At 40.4% G+C, this 25,262-nt stretch overlaps 1 protein-coding gene across 5 annotated transcripts in view; it reads left to right on the forward strand.

The window, feature by feature from the left end:
* Nucleotides 1-25,262, forward strand: part of HERC2 (HECT and RLD domain containing E3 ubiquitin protein ligase 2) — a 200,087-nt gene that overhangs the window by 60,979 nt on the left and 113,846 nt on the right. For 4 of the 5 annotated variants that reach the window (XM_075852579.1, XM_075852582.1, XM_075852580.1 and 1 more), the window contains exons 8-24: nt 8-118; nt 1,274-1,445; nt 1,562-1,735; nt 5,459-5,647; nt 9,249-9,400; nt 9,515-9,672; nt 10,394-10,507; nt 11,380-11,631; nt 15,205-15,398; nt 15,887-16,087; nt 16,157-16,385; nt 20,902-21,026; nt 21,361-21,539; nt 22,157-22,341; nt 22,432-22,587; nt 24,042-24,227; nt 24,372-24,542. In XM_075852579.1, the coding sequence (XP_075708694.1) occupies nt 8-118; nt 1,274-1,445; nt 1,562-1,735; nt 5,459-5,647; nt 9,249-9,400; nt 9,515-9,672; nt 10,394-10,507; nt 11,380-11,631; nt 15,205-15,398; nt 15,887-16,087; nt 16,157-16,385; nt 20,902-21,026; nt 21,361-21,539; nt 22,157-22,341; nt 22,432-22,587; nt 24,042-24,227; nt 24,372-24,542 (2,948 nt within the window). Of the gene's footprint in view, nt 1-7; nt 119-1,273; nt 1,446-1,561; nt 1,736-5,458; nt 5,648-9,248; nt 9,401-9,514; nt 9,673-10,393; nt 10,508-11,379; nt 11,632-15,204; nt 15,399-15,886; nt 16,088-16,156; nt 16,386-20,901; nt 21,027-21,360; nt 21,540-22,156; nt 22,342-22,431; nt 22,588-24,041; nt 24,228-24,371; nt 24,543-25,262 lie in introns of those variants that run through there. The other variant, XM_075852583.1, reaches the window with a different exon arrangement.

The following is a 25,262-nucleotide window of genomic DNA, read 5'->3' on the forward strand; positions in this document are numbered from 1 at the left end:
TTTCTAGTGATGTCCACGGTGCTCAAAGTCCTAGGGGTGCAGGGAACATTCCACTTCAAGACCAGCACTTGGCACTTGCCATTTTACTAGAGCTTGCTGTGCAGAGGGGCACTCTAAGGTCAGTATGTCTTCTTTTCTTTTAAAAATTGCATCTGTATAGAATTGTGACTGTAGCCATTTTTGCTTCTACATGTCTTGCCTCTGCATTACATTATTTTGCACAGTGACAGCCTGTCAACCAACCACGCTCTTTTTGAAGGCGTTGTCAGCTTGCCCAAAGTCTTCATGCAAACCCAGCAAGGTCATGTATGTTTATGTAGTATTAAAATGACATCCAACAAAGATGTCTAATTCTCATACGTGCTAATTAATCCTAATTCAGCCTTCAGGTGGGAGCACTATGGAGCAATATTTGTACTTTTTCTCACAAATCCTTAAATGTGTTGTCCCAAAATTAAGTAATCTTCTAACCTGAGGTTAGGTGATAACGTGGTGGTCCATACACTAGGACCCCCACTAATCACGAGAACGGGGTTTCGTTCCTCCGAATGAATGGCGCGGCAGGTCGCGCATGTACACTGCCTATCCATTCAATGTCTGAGAGACTGCGGGAGATTGCCGAGTACAGCGCTTGGCTATCTCCAGCAGTGCCATAGAAAATGAATGGAGCAGCAGGGTGCATACGTGACCAGTACTCCATCTATTCATTTGGAGGAAAGAACCCTCGTGATCGGTGAGGGTCCAAACGATCGAAACCCCACCGATTAGCATGCTATCACCTATTCTGTGGTTAGGATAGAGCTTTTAATCTTGGGACAACTTCTTTAATTTGTGGAGATTACTAAAAAAAATGTCAAATTTTGTGTTTTATGTTGCTCTCCCAAGCTCCTTTGAATTGACGTGGCCTCATTTGTATAGGAATATTTGTTATCTTCCTAACTGACTAAAATTATTTTGATAAAGTATTTGATAATGTATTTTCTTTGAGGTTCCCTTTAAAATTGGACTACAAAACAATTTTGGTTATTTCTTGTAAGACTTTTCTCCAACAGCTTTTTGAGAGGGTGACCTGATGAAATTGATAGAGTATAGGTTATCATTGCTTCAAACTGGAACCATAGGGAAATATGGCATAAAGTTGTAACACTGGAGAAGTCTGCTTCTTTTCCTCCTTTTAGATGTTCTATATTATCGATGTTCGTTATAAACAGAGCTAAAATGTAAAGTTATTTTAGAAGATCTAATTTTTTTTTTTTCTTTTCGTGTTCCTTAGCCAAATGTTATCTGCTATTATGCTGCTACTTCAACTCTGGGACAATGGAACAAGGGAAACTGATAATGAGAGGTCAGCCCAGGGAACCAGTGCGCCTCTCCTCCCTTTACTACATAGGTTCCAGAGTATTGTGTGCAATAAAGATGTTCATAACCTGGAGAAAGAGATTCAGGTACATGTTTATTGGAACGCTGACTGAAAATAGAGCTGCTAATTGAATCGCTATCATGTTTTCACTTCACTTATATGGTTAAAGTGTGTATTTTGTTGTTTTATTTTTTTCCCCAGGTTCTCTCATGTCCTTTAAGCCCAAATGAAAACTTTTTGCGGTATCTGATATTGCCTCAGGACAATGAGCTAGCTATTGACTTGAGGCAAACTGCTGTTGTTATTATGGCACATTTAGACCGATTGGCAGCGCCATGTATGCCTCCGCAGTGCAGCTCACCGACCTCACATAAGGTATGCTGGTTTTGTTTCCTCTTTTTTTTTTGATTTTTTTTTTTTTTATATGAATAAATGTTTTTAGTATGTTCAGGTATTAAATGCAGACATTGTGTCTCACATTTAATATAATGTATTCTATTATTATAACTCTGAATAATGTTCGAGCGACCACCCTCACAGTTAAAGTAAGTCCTTTTGATCTTTGTCGGTTACATCCTGTGTAGTTACTGTTCTTACCTTCAAAGGGAAAAAATATAAATTTCTACATCACTAGTATATTTCCTGTGGTGGTTCGGACTTGCCTGGGCAGGACAGATCCCATGGAGGTTGGCTTTCTATTTCTACCTTTGCACTCATGGAAAGTGTAGAATACTTTTGGGGTTATTTTTCCTTTTGAAGCTGTAACTAAGTGTAGCAGTTAGGAGTTTTTTGTTCCTGTTCGCTGAAGTAGACCATGGCAAGAAGGGTAATATATTACTCTGCTGGGTAAAAGGGCACCGACTGAAAACCTGTTGCTCTGAACAGCTGCCTTGGAATTGGGATTTCCCAGTAAGACTCCCTCACAACTACTTTACGGTTTAAAAAGAATAATCTTTTTTTAAGTAGACCATGTAAAATAATGGTCTAAATTTAAGCTGAAATTCTAAATTCCTTTTTTATATTAACATGATACTGTGTGTAGAGTACAAATAAAAGTAAACAAAAAATAGTACTACAACCTCCCCTGCTTAAAATGTTCACTTGCTTTTATTAAAGTGTACCTGTAAAGTTTTTACTTTTCTTGTTTCAACAAGAAGATATATGAATATTTACAATGTATTCTACTTACTTATATTCTATAGTCCTTGTTCACTCAAATCTCCCCCTTCTTTGTCCGCTGTAACATTCGTTCTGCACGTTCGTTTTCAAGTGGAATTCGTATCCAGTTCTTTCCGACACTGGATACAAATTCTACGGAGAACAGGTGCATCTCGGGAGGCACGCAGTAAACATTGTGCACTCCCGATGCCATCTACAGTGAGCATAAAATAGCGGATGGCCACTTCCATTGGCCATCGTACGGCTGTTAATGACGGATCCGTGAAACATGGACCACACACTGATCGCTTCCATGTGCAGTTCGTCGTTTCATGAACCAAATGAATGAGAAGGCCGAGCCTGTTCCATCAAAAATTGAAAAGACTAGGACCGGTTCTTTTTTTGACGGAACGGCCCCATGGTCTCGTTAAAACAACGGAAGTGTGCATGTCCCTATTGAAATGAATGTGTCAGGGTGCTATCTGTTAAAGAAACGGATAGCAACCTGAAGAAAAAAATCTGAAGTGGGCATGAGGCCTTTGATTGTGTATGAAGAACATGGTGCTTATTCGCTACTCTGCATGGTAAGTTTCTATCTAAGGCCCTGTTCACACGGTTTTTTGCGGGTGGAAAATTCTGCCTAGAAAAATGAGCTCCGGTTTTTTTTAAGTGGTTTTGCCCCACAGGCGTTCTTTGCCGCGTTTTTTGAGGTGACTTCTTCGTTTGTTTTTTTTTTTACCTCTTTTTTTCCCATCTCCCATTGATTTCACTAGGGTTTTTGAGGCCGAAAACGGCTCAAGATAGGGCATGTCGCTTCTCTTTCCTGCAAGCGGGAAAAACCGCCTCCACCTCCTGTTTGAAATCAATGGGAGGCAAGTTTGGCCTTTTTTTTTTCCTGCCGTTTCTGCGGCAAAAAACTGTGTGAAAAGGTCCTAATGCCTAATCATCAGTGGATATGAATTTATTACTTCAGTGGTGGTGGTGTCAGTTGTTTGAAAACAAGTATACTAACCGTAGCTAGGGATCCAGGGACTTGCTATCTCGCCACTGTCTTTCCTCTGTTGCTTTGCCCGAAGGAGTCGGTAAACCAGCGTTGAGGACAGAGAGACAGAAGCAGGATCCTCTGAAAGCTAATTTTATGAGCTGACGAGCGCTTCACGAGCTGCTCTGGGCAGGAAGTGGCCGCCCATGTACACAGGCATACGTGCCAGAATTTAACACTGGCTGGAACAGGACCATGGGCAATAACCCTGGACAGGAGTAAGGTGTAAAAAAACCAGTTTATATAACAATAGAATTATATTTTCAATTATGATTCAGCTATGTTGTTTCTTGGGACAAAAATCAGAGGTACACTTTAATATATGTAATACTTTGTTTGCTTCTACACATTTTGTGGTGTTTCTCCAATAATTAATACTTTTTCTAGTCAATGGAACTTTAGCTGTTTTTAAGAACTTTAGACAATTGTTCGCACTGGCATTGTATGTTTTTCGTTTTGACAAGGAGTCCTGACTTAAAGAGGCTCTGTCACCAGATTTTGCAACCCCTATCTGCTATTGCAGCAGATAGGCGCTGCAATGTAGATTACAGTAACGTTTTTATTTTTAAAAAACAAGCATTTTTGGCCAAGTTATGACCATTTTTGTAGTTATGCAAATGAGGCTTGCAAAAGTCCAAGTGGGTGTGTTTAAAAGTAAAAGTCCAAGTGGGCGTGTATTATGTGCGTACATCGGGGCGTTTTTAATACTTTTACTAGCTGGGCGCTCTGATGAGAAGTATCATCCACTTCTCTTCAGAACGCCCAGCTTCTGGCAGTGCAGATCTGTGACGTCACTCACAGGTCCTGCATCGTGTCAGACGAGCGAGGACACCGGCACCAGAGGCTACAGTTGATTCTACAGCAGCATCAGCGTTTGCAGGTAAGTAGCTACATCGACTTACCTGCTAACGCCGATGCTGCTGCAGAATCAAATGTAGCCTCTGGTGCCGGTGTCCTCGCTCGTCTGACACGATGCAGAACCTGTGAGTGACGTCACAGCGTGATCTCTCGAGAACACGGCTGTGTCTGCACTGCCAGAAGCTGGGTGTTCTGAAGAGAAGTGGATGATACTTCTCATCAGAGCGCCCAGCTAGTAAAAGTATTAAAAACGCCCCGATGTACGCACATAATACACGCCCACTTGGACTTTTACTTTTAAACACACCCACTTGGACTTTTGCAAGCCTCATTTGCATAACTACAAAAATGGTCATAACTTGGCCAAAAATGCTCGTTTTTTAAAAATAAAAACGTTACTGTAATCTACATTGCAGTGCCTATCTGCTGCAATAGCAGATAGGGGTTGCAAAATCTGGTGACATAGCCTCTTTAATGTTTTTTTTTTTGTTTTTTTTATGGGTCCATCAGGTTTCCATTTTTTTTCTTCTGAATGGAAACTTGACAGAAAAAAAACTAGCTAACGTTTGGACAGAGCCTAAAGGCCCTTTGACATTGGCCGATCAGGCAAACAAGCATTCGTATGACAGCTCCTTCCCGATAATTGCCCTTTGTAAACAGAGCAATGAACAAGCAAATTCTCATTCATTAGCTTATCTGCTAGTTTATGCAGCAATAAATATCATTGTCTGCAGCACATCTCCCTGTGTGTATGGGTAGATGTGCTGCCAACATGTTAGAAAAGAATGGGGACTAACGATCGTACGTCCCCATACATAATCAATCTCCTTGTTAAATGTTGCAAATGAGCGCCGATCAATGAGCTGTCTCGTTGATCGGCGCTCGTTTTCACGGTCCACATCGGGTCGTGTGATAGGACCTTTAGTATTTCCTTTTCATTCAAAATGTTGACACTGATCACTGCTTATCTGGAGACTTGATAACATTCAAAACAATATACATAGTAACACAGAAAGCAATCTTCCTTTCTTGTTTCGTAGGGCTCCTTACAGGAGGTAATCAGCTGGGGTCTTTTAGGTTGGAAGTATTATGCAAATGTGAGTGGCCCGATACAATGTGAAGCTCTTGCTACTCTTGGTGTTACACAAATAGCCTGTGCTGAGAAGTGTTTTTTGATACTTTCCAGAAATGGCAAAGTTTACACTCAGACTTACAACAATAATACACTGGTAAGTAACGTGATGAAGTAAGTAATTTCTGTTGCCGTGTTCATCGAAGTCAAGAAATGACATGTTGATAATAACTTGATCCATTTTATGTTAGATATCGGTTGTATATCTGTTTTGGAATCTGAATAGTCTGTCACTACAACCCATACTAAGGATTGAAACGGGATATGCGGGAACCAAAAATTCTTAGCAGTGTACTCCCTGCAATATGTGAGCACACTCGCTAATCTATACATTCCGGTCCCCAATCGCGCTGATTCTGAAAGTTTCATAGATTTTTATGGCCCTGCCGGGGGACCGGAAGTCTAGTTGCACAGCCTTCTTTGATAACGATACGACTCTTCTGGGTGTGACCGACCCTGCTGTACTCCATATACAAGCAGGAGCAGTAGTACAGCGGAGTCAGTCACGTGGCGAAGAGTCGTATTGTCGTCAAAAAAGGCTGTGCAACTAGACTTCCGGTCCCCGGGCAGCACTCTGAAAATCTCAGAATCCGCGTGACAGGGGACATGTATATTAGCAAGTGTACTCACATACTGTAGTGAGTACACTGCTGAGAAATTTTGGTCCCCCGCATAACACCTTTAAATCCAGAAGGAAAGACACAAATAAAAAGACATTGAGAGATGGGGAAGGTGGAAATAAAAAATAAGCTTATCATACATCTTCAGGCATAGGGCTCACCCCTGCACCCTCGTAAACTTTCAAATTGTTAATCATATGCTGAACATGTAAGCGGCTGACACACATCTAGTGCTTTGTTTGTTTTGGGGAACAAAGGATTAGCAATTGATTTTCTTGATCCCCCGACAGCATACCACATGGGACTGTCTTGATTCGCCCCATACACATTATATCGGGTGTGTTTGACCGTTTGTATAAATTTGTATAGCCAAATTAAGAGAGGTAAAAATTTAGGAGTTATCAGTTATTCTGTAAATTGAGGCAAGTTAGGGTCTACACTGCATTTGCTGAATGTGTCCATAGACCCCTTCGACAATAAATGGTGCCCAAATAGCCAAGCAGGTATTTTTTTTTAAATAACATTAACAAATTGCCATTTGGCAAAAAAAAAACTAATACCTGGACTACAGTAAAATTTAATTGTATGCTTTTATAAAGCCCTATTATAGTTAGTTCACACCTTGCATAAATTCTTCGGATTTACCACAACGGGATTCGTTGTGGAAAATCCGCAGCAAATACAGTAGCAGCAAGGTAGATGGGATAAAACCAATCTTATCCACACGCTGTGGAAAAACCACTCAGAAATTGACCTGTGGTGCGGAATTTTATTCCTCAGCATGTCAATTGTATTTGCATAAACGCTTATTTGTTGCAGGTTTTACCCCATTGAATTCAATGGTGAGATAAAACCCGCAACAAGTAAAAGTGGTGGCGGGTTCGCAGTTTTTCGCGGCGAACATTCCAGTTTGGTGCGGTTTTTCGCCTGGAATAACCTGTGGCACAGGGCGGACACGCGTGCCATTGCGTATCTGCCCCGTGTGAACTCCGCCTTCGTGAACAAAATACTAGGTCTTGTATACTGTGTAATTTAAAAACCCGGTGTCATCATGTGCTGTTCCATTTAAATTTTACATATGCTACGTTCCCATAGTTACTGAATGGTTAACCAGTCAAACTGCACTCGTAATAAATTATCCCTATCGGACCAATTTATTAGGATGGCTGTAGTCCATCCAAATAAATGCTACATATGAGCAAAAAGCACACTGTTGACTGCCGTACTATAAAACTTGCAAGCTGGCCTCTATGAAATGTTTCGCTTTGACTAGCATCCATTGGGCTGGAATACGTCGGTATAGGTTTGTTTCCGCTGTATAGGAAAGCACTGGACAATGCAAAATACGAATAACGCTCGGTATACATCTTTTGCAATGGCGGTCTATGGTCAACACAGGCTTCTATATGCCATGCAGTTGCTTAACTTGGGGCCATCCGTTGGGAGTATTTCAGAACTTATACATTCAATAGATGCCCTAACCGCAGAGGGAATATACAGTAAAGCTATGTTCTCACAGGTTTTTTTGGGGATTCCGCTGCAAAATTCTGCCTCCCGGATTCTGCTTTTTCCCGCTAGTTGATTTTAGCAGCTAACGGACAAAAGAAGCATCCTGGCCGATCTTCAGACAGACAGATTCCACCCAAACCCACCCATTGAAGTGAATGGGAGTAGAAATTTTCCTGCTGACAGGAATAATTCTGCAACTGATTTTCTGGCGGGACCCACCAAGCAATGTCTGCCGTGCGAACATATCCTAGATGGGTAAGGGGATGATTAACGGTGTGTGCAAATATGACATTCAGTGTTCCCATATTCACACCTAATTTAGCACTGAATAATTTTATATTGTGATGTGCTTAATAAAATCCTTTAGCGTTGCTTTCTTTCATGAATGTGTATACGGCTTCCCTAAGGCCTCATGCACACTTCCTTCACCGTCTTCACGGACGTTTTTCACAGATCCGTGTGTCCGTGATTGTATCAGTGTGGTTCTCGTATGTACACTTCCATGTTTCCGTGAGGAAACTAATTCCCATTCACACCATGTAACCGATATCTGTGTGGGCACAGTGTTTCACTGTGAGTAGCGGTGAACAGCGACAGGGTTCTGAAACATTAGAATTCTATATTGTGAGCGCCGCACACTGTCCAGCGGTAGTCACTGTCCAGGGTGCTGAAAGAGTTACGATCAGTGCTGGATAGAGAGAAGGGGCTGCACTGATCAGCAGTAACTCTTTCAGCAGCCTGGACAGTGAGTACCATGTGCGGCGCTCACAATATAGATTTCTAATGTTTTCTTAAAAAACCTGCAACAGATAGTCAAGTGCAGTGACCTCCACTGCAAAAATCACAAAAAAAGTTTATACTTACCCAGAACTCCCTGCTTCTTCCTCCAGTCCGGCCTCCTGGGATGTTTCATCCCATGTGACCGCTGCAGCCAATCACAGGCTGCAGCGGTCAGATGGACTGCCGCGTCATCCAGGGAGGTTGGACTGGATGTCAAAAGAGGGACGCGTCACCAAGACAGCGGCCGGGATACATATGAACTTCTTTTTCTTTCTATCGCTGCGTTCCACTGTGGAAACTCTGCCCGAAAGGGCTGCCCCTTCTCTCTATCCAGCACTGATCGCCAGCCTCTTCTCTCTATCCAGCACTGATTGAAATGAATGGGTCAGGGTGCTATCCGTCAAAAAAACGGCTAGCGCCCTGAAGGAAAAAACGGAAGTGGGCATGAGGCCTAAGGAGGACATATTCATAACATAGCTGTCAGACAATGGGCATGTTATTTATATGGATGTAGATAGGTGGGCAGGTAATCTGGTGCCACTTATCTCTAGGAAAGGAAATGGTCAGCCAGGCAGGTAAGACTCAATCCTGTCTGATTGTTTACCTGATGGGAGAGGGAGATTTGGGCTGTCACAATAGAAATTAGATTTTTGGTGGATCAACATTGTCAGTGGTAATCTTTTCTACTGACTGAGATGACAGATCTCTTTTTATCATTTGTATTTTTTGTTTTTCATTTTACATTTTATTTTCTTAAGGGATTGTTTTGTTTTTTTTCTTTACTATCAGGGACCACAGCTTGTGCAGGGTCTTGCCTCCCGAAACATTTGGAAGATTGCTGCTCATTCTGATGGACAGCATTATCTGGCCTTATCTGCCACTGGTGAACTATTTTCATGGGGTTGTGGTGATGGTGGAAGACTAGGTCATGGAGACACTGTGTAAGATATTTTGTTTCTTTAGTCTGATAAACCTTTATGCTTTTTTTTTTTTTTTTTTTTTTTTTTTTTAAGTGTTATGTTTTTGTCTAAAACACACCTGGTTATTCTCTTTAGTTCTTTAGAAGAGCCTAAGCTCATTTCTGCCCTGTGTGGAAAGCAGACTGGAAAGCAGGTGGTTCACATTTCATGTGGCAGCACTTACAGTGCAGCCATCACTGCTGATGGAGAGCTGTACACTTGGGGCCGAGGAAACTATGGACGACTGGGACATGGTGCGTATCACATTTTGTACATGAAACTATAGGAGAGTGACTGATACAGACTGGTGCCCAAAAAGCTCATTTCCTTGGACCTAGAACTTAATCAATTTTGCATGATCGCATGCACTGGCAGTTGTGAGGTAGCAGATGGTATTCATATAAATGACCATTTCTAGTTTAAAAAAAAATAAATTAAAGAAAGTGTGTGTGTGCATATATATATATATATGTATATGTGTGTGTGTGTATGTGTATATATATATATATATATGGGAAATGTAGAATTCTATACCGGCAATTCAAATTCATGCCTAATCCACTCTGGCTAATAAAGGGGGGGGGGGTCCCGAGCAGGCCCACCCTATGACATTCATATCCTCTAATAGGGCGCATGTAAAAGGGGTTTTCTTGATTAAATGGGGCAGCCTAAAAGGGTAACTATCCTCATTCAAAATGGGTAGTTTTTTTTTTGTTTTGTTTTTTCACCTCCCCTTTGTATACATCTTTTAAGAGGTGAAGATTGACAAGTTTTACCACCTGTGTTGGCAAGTAGCTAACGCTGAAAGTATCAACCGGCTTTAGAATAAACAATGAAAATAATGCATCAAGCTGGCCTCTACCTTGAACCTTCTTGATTAATCAGTCTGTCAAAAAAGAAATTAGCGAAATACGTATTTTTTTATATGACCTTATGGTAAATGTGATAATGACGTTATTCTTCTACTTCTTTTAGGCTCGAGTGAGGACCAGACTGTTGCCATGTTGGTCACTGGACTGAAAGGACTAAAGGTAGTTGATGTGTCTTGTGGAAGTGGTGACGCTCAGACTCTGGCAGTGACCGAAAATGGTAAGAAGTTTTGTCGTATATTTAATATTCTTGTCATTTTCTTAAATTCAAAACTGTTGTACACATACAATAGGTGTATTAATCCTTTTCAACAGAGTAATTTGGTATTATGACTTAAACACTATGGTCAGCCTGGTGGCTCACTAGTTTAGTATTCTGACACTAAACACTATTCCCATGAAGCACTGAAGTCCTAAATTCAAATCCAGTCAGTGACTACATCTGAATGTAGTTTGTATGCTCTCCCTGTGTTTGTGTGGGTTTCCTCCAACCCGCTAAGACTTAAAAGGCATACCTTGGTAAGCAATTATTTTTTTTTTAATGTATTTTGAGTTTTTAAACAACTTTCAAATTCACAATTTTTTTTTTTTTTAGATCGGTTTACTTTTTAAGATACAGCTTCTGTGTATCCTGAATACATAGAAGCAATATTGTTCTCTTGGCTGAGAGCGGGTCCTGTGTGCCACATAGGATCCACCCAATATCGAACACATCTAAGTTGACACACAGAATCCAGCTAATATTGATCACAGCGGAGTTAGAGACACACAGGACCTGCTCTCAGCTGAACAGTCATTTACGCTGAACTGACGGAATTGGCAGAGTGAGAACGATATAGCTTCTATGTATACAAGATACATAGCTGTATATTAACAAGAAAAACAAACAAACCGTGAATTTGAAAGTTGCTTAAAAACACAAAATACACATATATATATATATATATATATATATATATATATATATATATATGTGTGTGTGTGTATATTTACAAAAGTGTACATAGCCTTTAACTCGTTGACTGTCAGTATTAGTGTAAATAAATGCAGCTATAATATGGGAAAAAATAATTTTTCTTTAATGTTTTAAAGGTCAAGTCTGGTCTTGGGGAGATGGTGATTATGGAAAGCTAGGTAGAGGAGGCAGTGATGGCTGTAAAACACCTAAATTGATTGAGAAGCTTCAAGACTTGGACATAGTAAAAGTTCGCTGTGGCAGCCAATTTTCCATTGCTATTGCCAAAGATGGACAGGTCTATTCCTGGGGTAAAGGAGACAATCAGCGACTTGGACATGGGACAGAAGAACATGTCCGATATCCCAAATTACTTGATGGATTGCAAGGTGGGTGATTACAAATTGCAGTAGTAAGTAGCTAATTGGACATGTCAAAAAACCACGTACTATAAATATTGACATCTAATGGCTTAATGGTTTAACTAGTGGACTTTAAAGGGGTTGTTTGAGATTGAGAAAAGGGGTCTGCTTTTTTACCTTAAAAAAACAGCACATTTATCCATGGCCTGTATATGGTATTGCAGCTCAGCCCCATCCACTTAACCCCTAGGCGCACCACGGCGCAGTTCCCGGGTCCCGGTGCACACTGTCAGCGATGGCATGAACCGGGAGGCCAGCTGTCCCTGACAGCTGACACTCCACTGTATGCCGATCAGCGGCTTATTTCCGCTGATTTTGGCAATTAACCCCTTAATTGCAGTGATCGAATGAAATCGCCGCATTTTAGAGGTTTATAGCACATCGGCAGACCTCGCAATGAAATCGTGAGGTTTGCAGATGGCTAGCATGGCGACCGGAGGCCAAGTAATGGCCTCCGTGTCTGCCATGTATCTAAGCCTTATCAGGACCAGCCTCATGATAGACTTCCTATCAGAGTGACAGGACGTCACTGCAGTTCGCGATGCACAATGTCGGCGACCGTGTCTGTGACTACGTGCATCGGGAACCGGGACGTCCGCTGTCCCTGACAGCTGACACTCCACTGTTGCCGATCAGCGGCTCGTTGCCGCTGATTTCGGCAATTAACCTGTTAAATGTGGTGCTCGATTGCGATCTCTACATGTAGGGGGTTTGTAGCACATCAGCAGCCCCCATGCAATTGTGGGGGTTGCTGATGCTTGTGATGGCACCCGGGAGCCAGACAACGGCCTCCGGGTCTGCCAGTATGCAAGCCTATGAGGACCAGCTTCTGGCTGGTCCTCGTAGACTAACTGTCAGAGTGACTGTGACGACACACTGACAGTTGGAATACGTTACACTACCTAGGTAGTGTAATGTATTCTAGCAGCGATCAGAGCTGCAGGTAAAAAAAAGAGTGTAAAAACTAAAAAAAACGTTGTTAAATGTTTTACAAAAGTGTAAAATAAAAGATTTTTTTTTCTTGGAAGTCTCTTATTATAGGAAAAAATGAAAACGTTAAACAGTACACATATTTGGTATCGCCGCGTTTCGTAACGACCCAATCTATAAAACGATGTTATTTTTATCGCACGGTGAACGCCGCAAAAAAACCCAAAGTAATAACAATGCCAGAATCACGATTTTTTGGTCACCACCCCTCCAAAAATATAGAATAAAAAGTGATCAAAAAGTTGCATTTACCCCAAAATAGTACCAATAAAAACTACAACCCGTCCCGCAAAAAGCAAGCCCTTACACAGCTTTTTTTGACTGAAAAATAAAAAAGTTACGGCTCTCAGAATATGGTGACACAGAAAATAAATTATTTTATAAAGAAGTTGCAAAACATAAAAAAACTATATACATATGGTATCGCCGTAATCGTACCGACCCGCAGAATAAAGTAAAATTGTCATTTATATCGCATTATGAACGCCGTAAGAAATAAAGAATTTAAACTGCCAAAATCATTGTTTTTTGGTCAATAAAATGTAATAAGTGATCAAAAGTTGTATGTACCAAAAAATTTTACCAATAAAAACTACAGCTCGTCCTGCCAAAAATTAACCCATTACACCGCTCAATTCATGGAAAAATAAAAAAGTTATGGCGTTTGGAAGGCGTGGAGTGAAAAACTAAAATAGAAAAGCAAAAAAGGTCCTGCAAAGGTTACTTAATTTCTATTAAAAAAATAAATTCTTACCACATGTGGGGTATTGTCATACTCGGGAGAGATTGCGTTATAAATTTAGAGTGACTTTTTCTCCTTTTATCTCTTGTGAAAATGAAAAATGCAACATTTTAGTGGACAAAAATGTTTAAATTCATTTTCACGGCCTAAATTCTGCAAAAACCTGTGTGGTATAAATGCTTACTATACCCCTAGAAAAATTCCTTGAGGGATGTAGTTTCCCAAATGGGGTCACTTTTGGGGTGTTTCCACTGTTTTGTTCCCTCCAGGGCGTTGCAATCGCGACATGGCACTAAAAACCAATCCAGCAAAATCTGCGCTCCAAAATCCAAATGGCGCTCCCTCCCTTCTGAGCCCTGCTGTGGGTCCAAACAGCAGTTTATTACTACATATGGTCTATTTCCGTAATTGGGAGAAATTGCTTTACAAATATTGGGGTGCATTTTCTTCTTTATTCCTTGTAAATATTACAAATTTCTATGTTTTTTCAGAAAAAAAGATTTTTCATTTTCACAGACTAACTCCAATAAATATAGCAAAATACCTGTGGGGGCAAAATGCTAACTATACCCCTAGATAAATTCCTTGAGGAGTCTAGTTTCCAAAATGGGGTCACTTTTGGAGAGTTTCCACTGTTTTGGCACCACAAGATCTCTTCAAACCTGACATGGTGCATAAAATATAATCTAAAAAAAAAGCAGGCCCCAAAATCTTGTAGGTGCTTTTTTGCTTCTGAGGCCGGTGTTTCGGTCCATAAGGGCACTAGGGCCACATGTGGGATATTCCTAAAAACTGCAGGACCTGGACAATAAATATTAAGTTGCGTTTCTCTGGTAAAACCTTCTGTGTTACAGAATTTTTTTTATTACAAATTAATTTCGGCAAAAAAAAATAATTTGTAAATTTCCCCTCTACTTTTCTTTATTTCCTGTGAAACGCCTAAAGGGTTAAGAAACTTTCTGAATGCTGTTTTGAATACTTTCAGGGGTGCAGTTTTTAAAATGGGGTGATTTATTGGGGGATTGTAATATATAAGGCCCTCAAAACCACTTCACAACTAAACTGGTCCCTGTAAAAATAGCCTTTTGAAATTTTCTTAGCCTTGTAAATTCCTAGAAAAATAAAAGGACGTTCAAAAAACAATGCAAACATAAAGTAGACATATGGGAAATGGTAACTCGTGACTATTTTGTGTGGTATTACTATCTGTTTTACACGCAGATACATTTAAATTTAGAAAAATGGAAATTTTTGCAAATTTTCTCCAAATTTTGGGGTTTTTGACAAATAAATATTGAATTTATCAACCAAATGTTTCCACTATCATAAAGTACAATATGTCACGAGAAAGCAGTCTCAGAATTGCTTGGATAGGTAAAAGCATTCCCACGTTATTACCACATAAAGTGACACATGTCAGATTTGAAAAAATGGGCTGTGCCACAAGGCCAAACCAGGCTGTGTCCTAAAGGGGTTAAATGGGGCTGAGCTGCAATACTGCACACAGCCCATTGACCAGAGTGACGCGGTTTCTGGAGAAGAAAAGCACACTTTTTTTTGTTCTAATCTCAAACACTTAAGTGTCCATACATAGTCATGTTTGAACACCCATTCGATCATGGCCATAATGTATATTAATATTAAAAATAAAAACATTTACTATTCAACTTTTCCTAACTTCACACTTGATAACAGGGAGTTCTATGTACGAACAACTGCATACAAATAAATTGTAACTAAAAAAACACGCAGTAAAGCCCTTTTTACATAACGTTGTTTTTTCTTTTTCTCTCCCATGTTCATTTCAGGGAAGAAGGTGGTTGATGTAGCAGTAGGCTCCACACATTGCCTTGCACTCACTGAATCTGGAGAAGTATACAGCTGGGGTAGCAATGATCAGTGTCAACACTTTGACACCTTGCGTATTGCAAAACCTGAGCCTTCTGCCCTCCCTGGATTGGACTGTAAACACATAGTTGGAATTGCATGTGGACCTGCTCAGGTATGTTTTCTGAACCTGTGGTTTTAGTCGCTAGAAGATGTTTTGTGGAGGTTTTCAAGGACAGAGTCTGGAACTTGAGATGGTCACATCCATTACCCTCTTCTGCCGCGCCTCAATCTGTTTTTTGTCAGATGTCCACAGTCTTTGTTTGTGTCTCTGGTTTTTAGCTTTGTGAGGCATTCAATTTGACTGTTGCCTATAGAACAAGTTTATTTTCTTTTTGGAATCGCTTGCAGTGCAGCATTTTGGCTACTAGATGCCAGCACGTGTAAAAACGGCAATATATCATTGTTTACCTTTCAACACTTTCAAAGGAAAACAGTACATTTTCTCAAAAATATTAAGATGTGTCCCTTTAAAGACGCAATTTCATAAATTATTCCTTCAACGGTTTTTGGTTACAAATTTTTTTTTTTCTGAATTGGAATAAATGAGAGGAAAATGGCAACCACATTCCTTTTGATTAGATTATGTGTTTATTTCTATAGAGCTTTGCCTGGTCTTCATGCTCAGAGTGGTCCATTGGTCTTCGTGTGCCTTTTGTGGTAGACGTGTGCTCCATGACCTTTGAACAGCTTGATCTTCTTCTGCGCCAAGTGAGTGAAGGGATGGATGGCAGTTCGGACTGGCCACCTCCACAAGAGAAGGAATGTATGGCTGTGGCAACACTCAACCTCCTTCGGTTGCAGGTAATACTTGTTTTGGTGACCTATGTGTTGCTATTATTTGAGCAATTTATTGACTTTTTTTTTTTTCAGTTGCATGCTGCCATTAGCCATCAAGTAGATCCGGAGTGTCTAGATCTTGGTTTTGGAAGTACATTGTTGAACAGTTTGAAACAGACAGTGGTTACCTTGGCTAGTAATGCTGGAGTGCTGAATACTGTGCAGTCAGCTGCGCAAGCCGTTCTACAAAGTGGATGGTCTGTTCTCCTGCCAACAGCTGAGGAACGAGCCAGGGCTCTATCCGCACTATTACCAAATGCAGGTACGTTTTAATAAATGGTTTTGTAACTAAAGCCATTCGTGTTTAGGTTACAGTTTCGTAAAAAGTAGACCCCTTGTGAAAATGCAACCTAGCACTTTAGACTCATGGGTGCCTTCATGCAATTTTGCATCACAGCAGAATACTGTGCAAAAAATAGTCAGGTTTCTGGATCCAGGCAGAGCTCGAGACCCACAACACCTAAATTTAAAAGTTTTGCGGAGTTCACACATGTTCATCTACAGGCACATATCTTCACAAAATCCGTTCCAGGTGCCAGTAAACTACAGCGTCGATAAATTCTGATCCGGCACAGGGCCTGATTTAGATGTACATCTTCTCACCCCGGTAGTTAAAAAAAACAAAAAACAATGGGACAATAAGAGCTCATATCCTTTCTGATTGGTAAGAGGGGTGATCACTTGAAGAAAAGTTCCTTTATCACCCCCTGCGGTCCTTGACTGCTGTACAAGAGACGGAACCGAAAAAGGTTGTGATCCTGCTATAACTTGCAGCTTCCTCCCTTATAGAGAGACCCAAACCAGGCAGTAAAACTTTTCATCCTGCTCCCGAACTTCGAACAAGTGGTGTGCCAGAAATATTGCACCTAGAGCTTTGAGCATTTTATAGAGTCTCTATCCCCACATTATAAGTGCCCTATCTCTTACATAATGCGATTGGCGCTGTAATGTAGGTAACAGCAGTGTTTTTTTATTTAGAAAAACAATCTATTTTCACCAAGTTATGAGCGATTTTAGCTTTATGCTAATGACTTTCTTAATGCCCAACTGGTCGTGTTCTTACTTTTGACCAAGTGGGCGTTGTGGAGAGAAGTGTATGACGCTGACCAATCAGCGTCATACACTTCTCTCCATTCATTTAATCAGCACATAGTGGTCCTGCGTTCACTATGTGCTGTCACATACTCACACATTAACGTTACTGAAGTGTCTTGAGAGTTAATAGACATCACCTCCAGCCAGGACGGGATGTCTATTCACAATGCCGACACTTCGGTAACGTTTGTGTGGGACTTACAGGACAGTAAGTGTAATCTCGTGAGGTCACTCTGTAAATGACCGCTTACAGCGAGATCACGCTTGCTGTGCTGCAACTCCGACACATGTTTCCGAAGTGTCGGGATTGTGAATAGACATCCCGTCCTGGCTGGAGGTGATGTCTATTCACTGTCAAGACACTTCAGTAACGTTAATGTGTGAGTATGTGACAGCACATAGTGAACAACGCAGGATCACTGTGCTGAATAAATGAATGGAGAGAAGTGTATGACGCTGATTGGTCAGCGTTATACACTTCTCTCCACAACGCCCACTTGGTCAAAATTAAAAACTTGCCCAGTTGGGCATTAAAGTCATTAGCATAAATCTAAAATAGGTCATAACTTGGTGAAAATAGATAGTTTTTCTAAATAAAAAAACTTCTGTTACCTACATTACAGCACCAATCTCATTATGTAAGAGATAGGGCACTTATAATGTGACAAAGCCTCTTTAAAGCCAAGGTTTTGGGTTTTAATGTGAAACCAAGGCTCTAGTCCTTCTATTCTAGTCGTGGCAGGGGGTAGTCCATTTGCAGCAAATTAGTGTTACATAGTTACATAGTTAGTACGGCTGAAAAAAGACACATGTCCATCAAGTTCAACCAAGGGAAGGGAAAAGGGAAGGAAAAATTTCTACACATAGGAGCTAATATTTTTTTGTTCTAGGAAATTATCTAACCCTTTTTTAAAGCCATCTACTGTCCCTGCTGTGACCAGCTCCTGCGGTAGGCTATTCCATAGATTCACAGTTCTCACTGTAAAGAAGGCTTGTCGCCCTTGAAGCTTGAACCTTTTTTTCTCCAGACGGCGGGAGTGCCCCCTTGTTTTTTGAGGGGGTTTTACAAGGAACAGGATTTCACCATATTTTTTGTATGTACCATTAATATATTTATATAAGTTAATCATGTCCCCCCTTAGTCGTCCTTTTTCAAGGCTAAATAGGTTTAATTCTTTCAATCTTTCATCATAACTTAAATTCTCCATGCCCCTAATTAGCTTCGTTGCTCTTCTTTGTATTTTTTCCAACTCCAGGGCATCCTTTCTATGAACTGGAGCCCAGAACTGAACTGCATATTCTAGATGAGGCCTCACTAATGCTTTGTAAAGTGGTAATATTACATCCCTGTCCCGCGAGTCCATGCCTCTTTTAATACACGACAATATCCTGCTGGCCTTTGAAGCAGCTGATTGACACTGCATGCTGTTATTGAGTTTATGAATTACAAGTACACCCAGATCCTTGTCAACAAGTGAATCCGCCAGTGTAGCTCCCCCTAGGACATATGATGCATGCAGGTTGTTGGTACCCAGATGCATAACTTTACATTTATCTACATTAAACTTCATCTGCCAAGTGGACGCCCAAACACTTAGTTTGTTTAAATCTGCCTGCAATTCATGAACATCTTCCATAGACTGAACTATATTACATAGCTTGGTGTCATCTGCAAAAATAGAAATAGTGCTATTAATCCCATCCTCTATATCATTAATAAATAAGTTGAATAATAGTGGTCCCCAGCACTGAACCCTGGGGTACACCACTTATAACTGGGGACCATTCAGAGAAGGAATCATTGACCACAACCCTCTGGATACGGTCCTTGAGCCAATTCTCAATCCAATTACAAACTATATTTTCGAAACCTATAGTCCTTAATTTACCCATTAGGCGTCTATGGGGGACAGTGTCAAATGCCTTTGTAAAGTCCAAAAACACTAAATCCACAGCGGCCCCTCTGTCTAGACTTCTGCTCACCTCTTCATAAAAACAGATTAGGTTAGTTTGACAGCTTCTGTCCTTAGTAAAACCGTGCTGGCTGTCACTTATAATGCTATTTATTGTCACATAATCCTGTATATAGTCCCTCAATAGCCCCTCAAACATTTTCCCCACGATGGATGTTAAGCTTACTGGTCTATAATTACCCGGGGAAGACCTAGAGCCCTTTTTGAAAATAGGCACCACATTTGCGCTGCGCCAGTCCCTTGGCACTATACCAGTCACTAGAGATTCTCTGAATCTTTTTGTATTATCTCCGTTTATCTCTGTTGTGCACCGGACCCGTCGTTATGCCAGAAGCAATAGCGTAGCAAAACGATAGATCCGGTGCACAACAGAGACAAACGGAAACCATGGGCACCGGATCCGTCACCGTTGAAATCAATGCTGATGGAAACGGAAACCTCTGGTTTCCGTTTGTGTCTGTTCAGGGTCCTGTTGATGGAAAGCTCCAACGGAACGTCCAAACGTGACCCCAACGCAGATGTTAACAAAGCCCAAAACTGATATTTTTAGGTAAGTTTGTTCACAATAACGCTCGTTAAGTTTTCATTGTGAAGCTTAGATTCAACTTTGGAGTGCTGAAAGTCCATGATTGTTTGCTGGATAGGCAATCAACAAGTGTACCTTAATGAAATGGAAAAAAAAAAAAGGCAATTCCGCCTTTGTCTTGTTTTTGTCATTCAACCTTTAGTATAAAGAACATGTCTACTTTTTTTTACGGGTCGTTAGAATTGCAGAGATGCGAAATAAGCATTTATTTTTAATTTTTTTTTGTTAAATTTAGTTTTTTTTTTAACACTTTTTATGTGATTATGAATAATTTTTTCCCTACTGTTTTGTATTTATTTTTTTGTCCCACTTTTATGATGTGATTGTTTTATTTATAGTATAGCAAAGCATTATTGCCTATCAGTAATCGGCAAATAGCCTCCGCATATTTGGGGGCCTTTTTTAATCCCCTGGCAGCCATTGCTGCCCATTGGCTCCTTGCAATTGCGTTGCAGCTTGTTGGGGGGCTTCCTCTGTCTCCCCATCTCCTTTGTAGCCTCTTAGATGACGTGGTTGCTATTGACTGCAGCGTTTAAGGGGTAAAAAAATCTGTAATTGGAGTTACCTCCAATCCCAGTCGTTGCAGTGGGATGTGGGCTGTATGGATCCACTGGATGTCCTATTACAACCAGAAAACCGTAATTCGGATGAGCCGAGCGAGCGGTATACGGACTCAATAGAAAGTCTGTACACTGCTCACTCGGCTTTCCGAGAAAAGCCGATCAGAATAGAAGCATCACAGCGCTCTCCCGAGTACTTCTTCCGCTTTGTTAAAGCAATCGGTGGGGGTCTCCGTGCTTGGATCCCAATTGATCAAAACTTCCGATGTGTTCCTATGACATGTTAAATGCTTTTTTAAAAGTTTAGTTACCATTTAACAAAATGACCCTTGAGTTCAATCTAGTAAGTCTTAGCCACCTGTAGTCATGTATTTGCCCGCAAGACGTTCTGCTGAAGGATTGAGTATTGCTCTGATTTTATTTAATACGTCATTTTAATAGGAACAATGTTTTGCATTTAAAAGGCTCAGGGAGGTCTGACAGAGCTTTTCTAGTTTGCATTTAATAGGCATACATGTAAAGTAACAATGTATGAATGTTTTAATATTTCACGATTATGTTTAGCATCTGGAAATGAAATGACAATAAGTCCTGGGCGTCGTTTTATGATTGACCTGTTGGTGAGCAGTTTGATGGCTGATGGAGGATTAGAATGCGCACTAAACACTGCAATAACAGCAGAGATTCAGGTACGGCATTGCGGCAAATCTCCTTGATAAAATTTCTTTATCGGTATTGCTCGTTTCTTTTCACTATACCAGTTCCTGGTTTTCCATAATGGCACTTTTTCCCCCCTCCCTTTTACCCGGTGTCTACATGGTTTACACATATAAATGGTCATTTTAAATTATTGCAGCAAAAAGAGAAACAAAGACCACAGCATATACCTTCACAGAAACGATATACATGCAGATGTGGCAGAGGAGTAGGTTTAAATGACCCACTTCTGGATACACAGTACATGATATAAAGTGTTTTACGCATTGCAACTGTTCAGGATTTTGTGTTATTATATTTCTATAGGATATTGAAGCCAAGAAAGAGGCACAGAAAGAGAAAGAGATAGATGAGCAGGAAGCCAATGTGTCCTCACTGCATAGGAGCAGCACCCCACTGGATAAAGACTTAATAAACACCGGCATCTATGAATCTGCAGGAAAGCAAACCTTACCTTTAGTGCAGCTCATACAGCAATTACTTAGGTAATAATTTACTTCTGTGATGTCACATTACGACTTAAAGGGATTTTCCATTGATGGTCTTTCCTTATCAGCTGTAATTATAGACCTGTTGAATTGTTTGAAGAATGTTGAGTATTTTAAGGATATGTAAACCTTTCAGCACTCCATGCCATTGATGCAGTAATTCATGCAAAAAGGAGCCCCAACCCAGTATTGAGGGCATATACTGGACATACTTTTCAGTAGGCCAACATTCCGGTATTAAAAATCATTTTTGAAATTGGGCTTGTATAATTTTCTGAGACACTAAATTTTGGGTTTTTCATTAACTGGTAGCCATAATCAACATTAAAAGTAAAAAATGCTGAAAATAGATCACTCTGTGTGTAATGAATATATATAATATGAGTTTCACTTTTTGTATTGAATTACTGAAATGAACTTTTTGATGATATTCTAATTCATTGAGAAGGACTAGTATATAGCCCTCAACTTGAGTAAACTTAACTGTCTCTACATAAGCATCTGTGGATTGATCTGTAAGGCACAGGAATAAAACCGTAAAGAAATAATGATGTTTTGTCTTATCCTATGTATGTTCCATAAATCCTTTAAAATCTACTGTTTGATGTTTCCAGGAACATTGCATCGCAGACCATTGCTAAACTTAAAGATATGGCACGACGTGTCTCCTCCAGCATAGATCAGGAGCATTTTAGTAAGGAGAGGTCCGCATCCATGGATCTGTTGCTCCGTTTCCAGAGATTACTTGTTAGCAAACTTTATCCAGGCACAGTGGTGGACCAATCTGCAAACACTCATTGTATGTATATAACAACCTTATTTTTACTTGTGCATGTAGTAGATTTTGATTCAACACTTCCACTCATCTTCTTATGTATTTGTCATTTAGCTCCTGATCTTTTAGGTGTTGGCTCTTTATTGAAGAAATACACTGCTCTTTTGTGCACACACATTGGAGACATTCTTCCTGTTGCAACCAACATTGCCTCAACGTCTCATAGGCATTTTGCAGAAGTTTCCCGCATTGTGGCAGGTGATCTTACAGGTAAAGTATTACGGTTTATAGTCCCGGTAATGAGAAATCCTATTAAATGTGATGCTTAAAGGGGTTGTGCCTTCAATAGAAATGGCAACATATGAACTAAATATTCATTTTAGAGTAACTTTGCAAAGTATTGTTATTAAGGATTCCTCACAGAAATATGGTAATTATCTGCTTGTAATAGCACCCCCTGTTGTTCGAATGTAACGGTTTATGCACATCATTCTGGTAACCTTTTAGGCCTTATGCACACGACCACATTGGTTTTATATTCTGCAAATCCACGGGTCTGTTGCGTTCCGTGGGACCGCAAAAACCCCTTGTGCATCAATGTGTCACCCAGACTCATGGATCCACAACACTTCACCGGTATTGGTGAATCCACAATTGCGGACTGTAAAATGACTTGTCCTGAGTTTTTGTGCTCCGCAATTGCGGCCCCCGCACCATAAATCATGGTCATGCGGTTGGGGCTATAGAATATTAAATGTCCGCAATTTATACACAAAAATGCTGATAAATTGCGGACGCAAAAATACGTTGGTGTGCATGAGGCCTTAAGGGGGTTTTACACTGGGCGATTATCGCACAGACTAGGAGAGTTCATAGAACGCTCGTTGCTGATTAATAATTGCCCTGTGTAAATAGGGCAGCGATCAGTAGATGAATGAGCAAACGCTCGATCATCTGCTGATCGTATAGTTTTAAAAAAGGAAAATTATTATCGTTGTCCGCAGCACATCTCCCTGTGTAAACACGGTGACGCAATGCCGACATGATGATAATGTATGGGGACCAGTGATCAGAGTAGTGACCGCTTGTCCCCATCCATAGCTCCGTGTGACAGGAGCAAACGAGCAACGATTAACGATGTCTCGTTGATCGGCGCTTGCTGCAGCGTCCCATTGTCGGCTGGTGTAAAAGGCCCTTTTAGAAGTGTAGCTTTTGCTGTTATCCGTGAAACAAAGAGATGGAAAACCAGGCATGGGCAGTATGAAGTATACAGACTGCAAGCAGTGAGGAAAAAAGCCATTTGATAAGCACTTCACTGATTGTGCTGAACATACTGTAGTACTTTTCTCTGTCATTGAAAAGGAGGAGAGCAGCACGGACTGGTGAGGAGGTTATCTAATGTCTTTAACCCTTATTGCTTGAAGTCTATGTACTCTGAGATGTAGAAGTGAGGCATATGTCTAGCTTTAAAGATATGCCTGCATATGTACTGTGCATGCACATCTGACATATTCACATTCTCTAGAATGACGTGCAGAGACCTATACATCTGAACACCAGGGGGTGCTATTACAAGCAGATTGCCATATTTCTAGAAAACATTTTTTAAAAAAATAAAAATACTTTACAAAGTTACTCTAAAATGTATATTGAGTTTATATATTGCCATTTCTATTGATGGCACAACCTCTATAACGTGAGTTTCTATGTTTTATGTTTACCAGGTGTGCTCCTTCCAGAGCTGCTTGTTTCTGCAGTATTGCTGCTTTGTAAAGATGCTTGGCTTATGCAGGAAGCTGGTGCCATCCCTCTTCTGGCCAGTCTCCTGGAACCTTTAGATAGGTTTAACCATCTTGCACCAGGCAGGGAAAGAGATGACAACGAGGACTTGGCATGGCCTGGCATAATGAGTAAGTTGTGCCTTATAAGTTTCTGAATCTATCACTTGAGTCACTTCATGTTATGTATACTCATGTGAAGGTAATGTCATTTTGTGATTTATTAGTAATATACTTTTTTTTTATATTGCCCTTGTTTTTATTTTTATTTAAAAGGTTCATTTTTTAGTGGTCAGAGCTCTAGGAACAATGAGGAAGTTACGTTAATACGTAAAGCAGATTTGGAGAATCACAATAAAGATGGGGGATTCTGGACTGTGATAGATGGAAAAGTCTATGACATCAAGGACTTTCAAGCACAATCCCTGCATGCAAATACTATACTTGGTATGATTTTTCCTTTAGATCTGTCTGCTACTTTTGGAGATTGCAAAAATTCTGTAATGTGTCCCCCCTCCCCCCCCCCCCGCCCCTTATATTGAAATATGCAGCTGCCTGTTTGTTTTTTGACTCCTCCACCCAATAAACGATTATGCAAGTGAATGTACCCCAAAATGGTGCTATTAAATGATACAACTCCTCCCACAAAATACAAGCCATCAGATATATATATATGTAAATGAAAAAAAGGTTATGGCTGTCGACATGCAGGGAGACCAGAACAAATAAAATTCCCTGTGCCCCGAACACCAAAACTGCTTGTCTTTAAATGCAACGGACACCTTTGACACAAAATGTATATTTTTTTATATATTTTTTTGTATGTGAGTGCAATTTTTTTTTTTTTTACTTCAAGTAACCACTAAGTTTCAGGCTGCAATTTTCATTCCTTCTTTAATTTTCAGACCACCTAATATGCAGTTTGCTACCTGTTCCTGGTTTCAGACTTTTTTTCTTTTTTATGTGTGCTTGTCCCTCCCAGTAATACATGCTGGATGGAAGTTCTGTGTGTCCAGCATTCTGTGGTCTTCATTAGATGTATCAGCACAGCTTCATTCCTGTACTGCTTTCTTTTTCTAATACAACACCAGTATAATCTCCTCTACTGTACATGCACTGACGCTGTGCGTGTGTCTGTTTCCCCCCCTTCTCGCACTCAGATTCTGC

The sequence above is a fragment of the Rhinoderma darwinii genome, chromosome 2 (genome assembly GCF_050947455.1).
Source record: "Rhinoderma darwinii isolate aRhiDar2 chromosome 2, aRhiDar2.hap1, whole genome shotgun sequence".
In the NCBI taxonomy this organism is placed as follows: domain Eukaryota; kingdom Metazoa; phylum Chordata; class Amphibia; order Anura; family Rhinodermatidae; genus Rhinoderma; species Rhinoderma darwinii.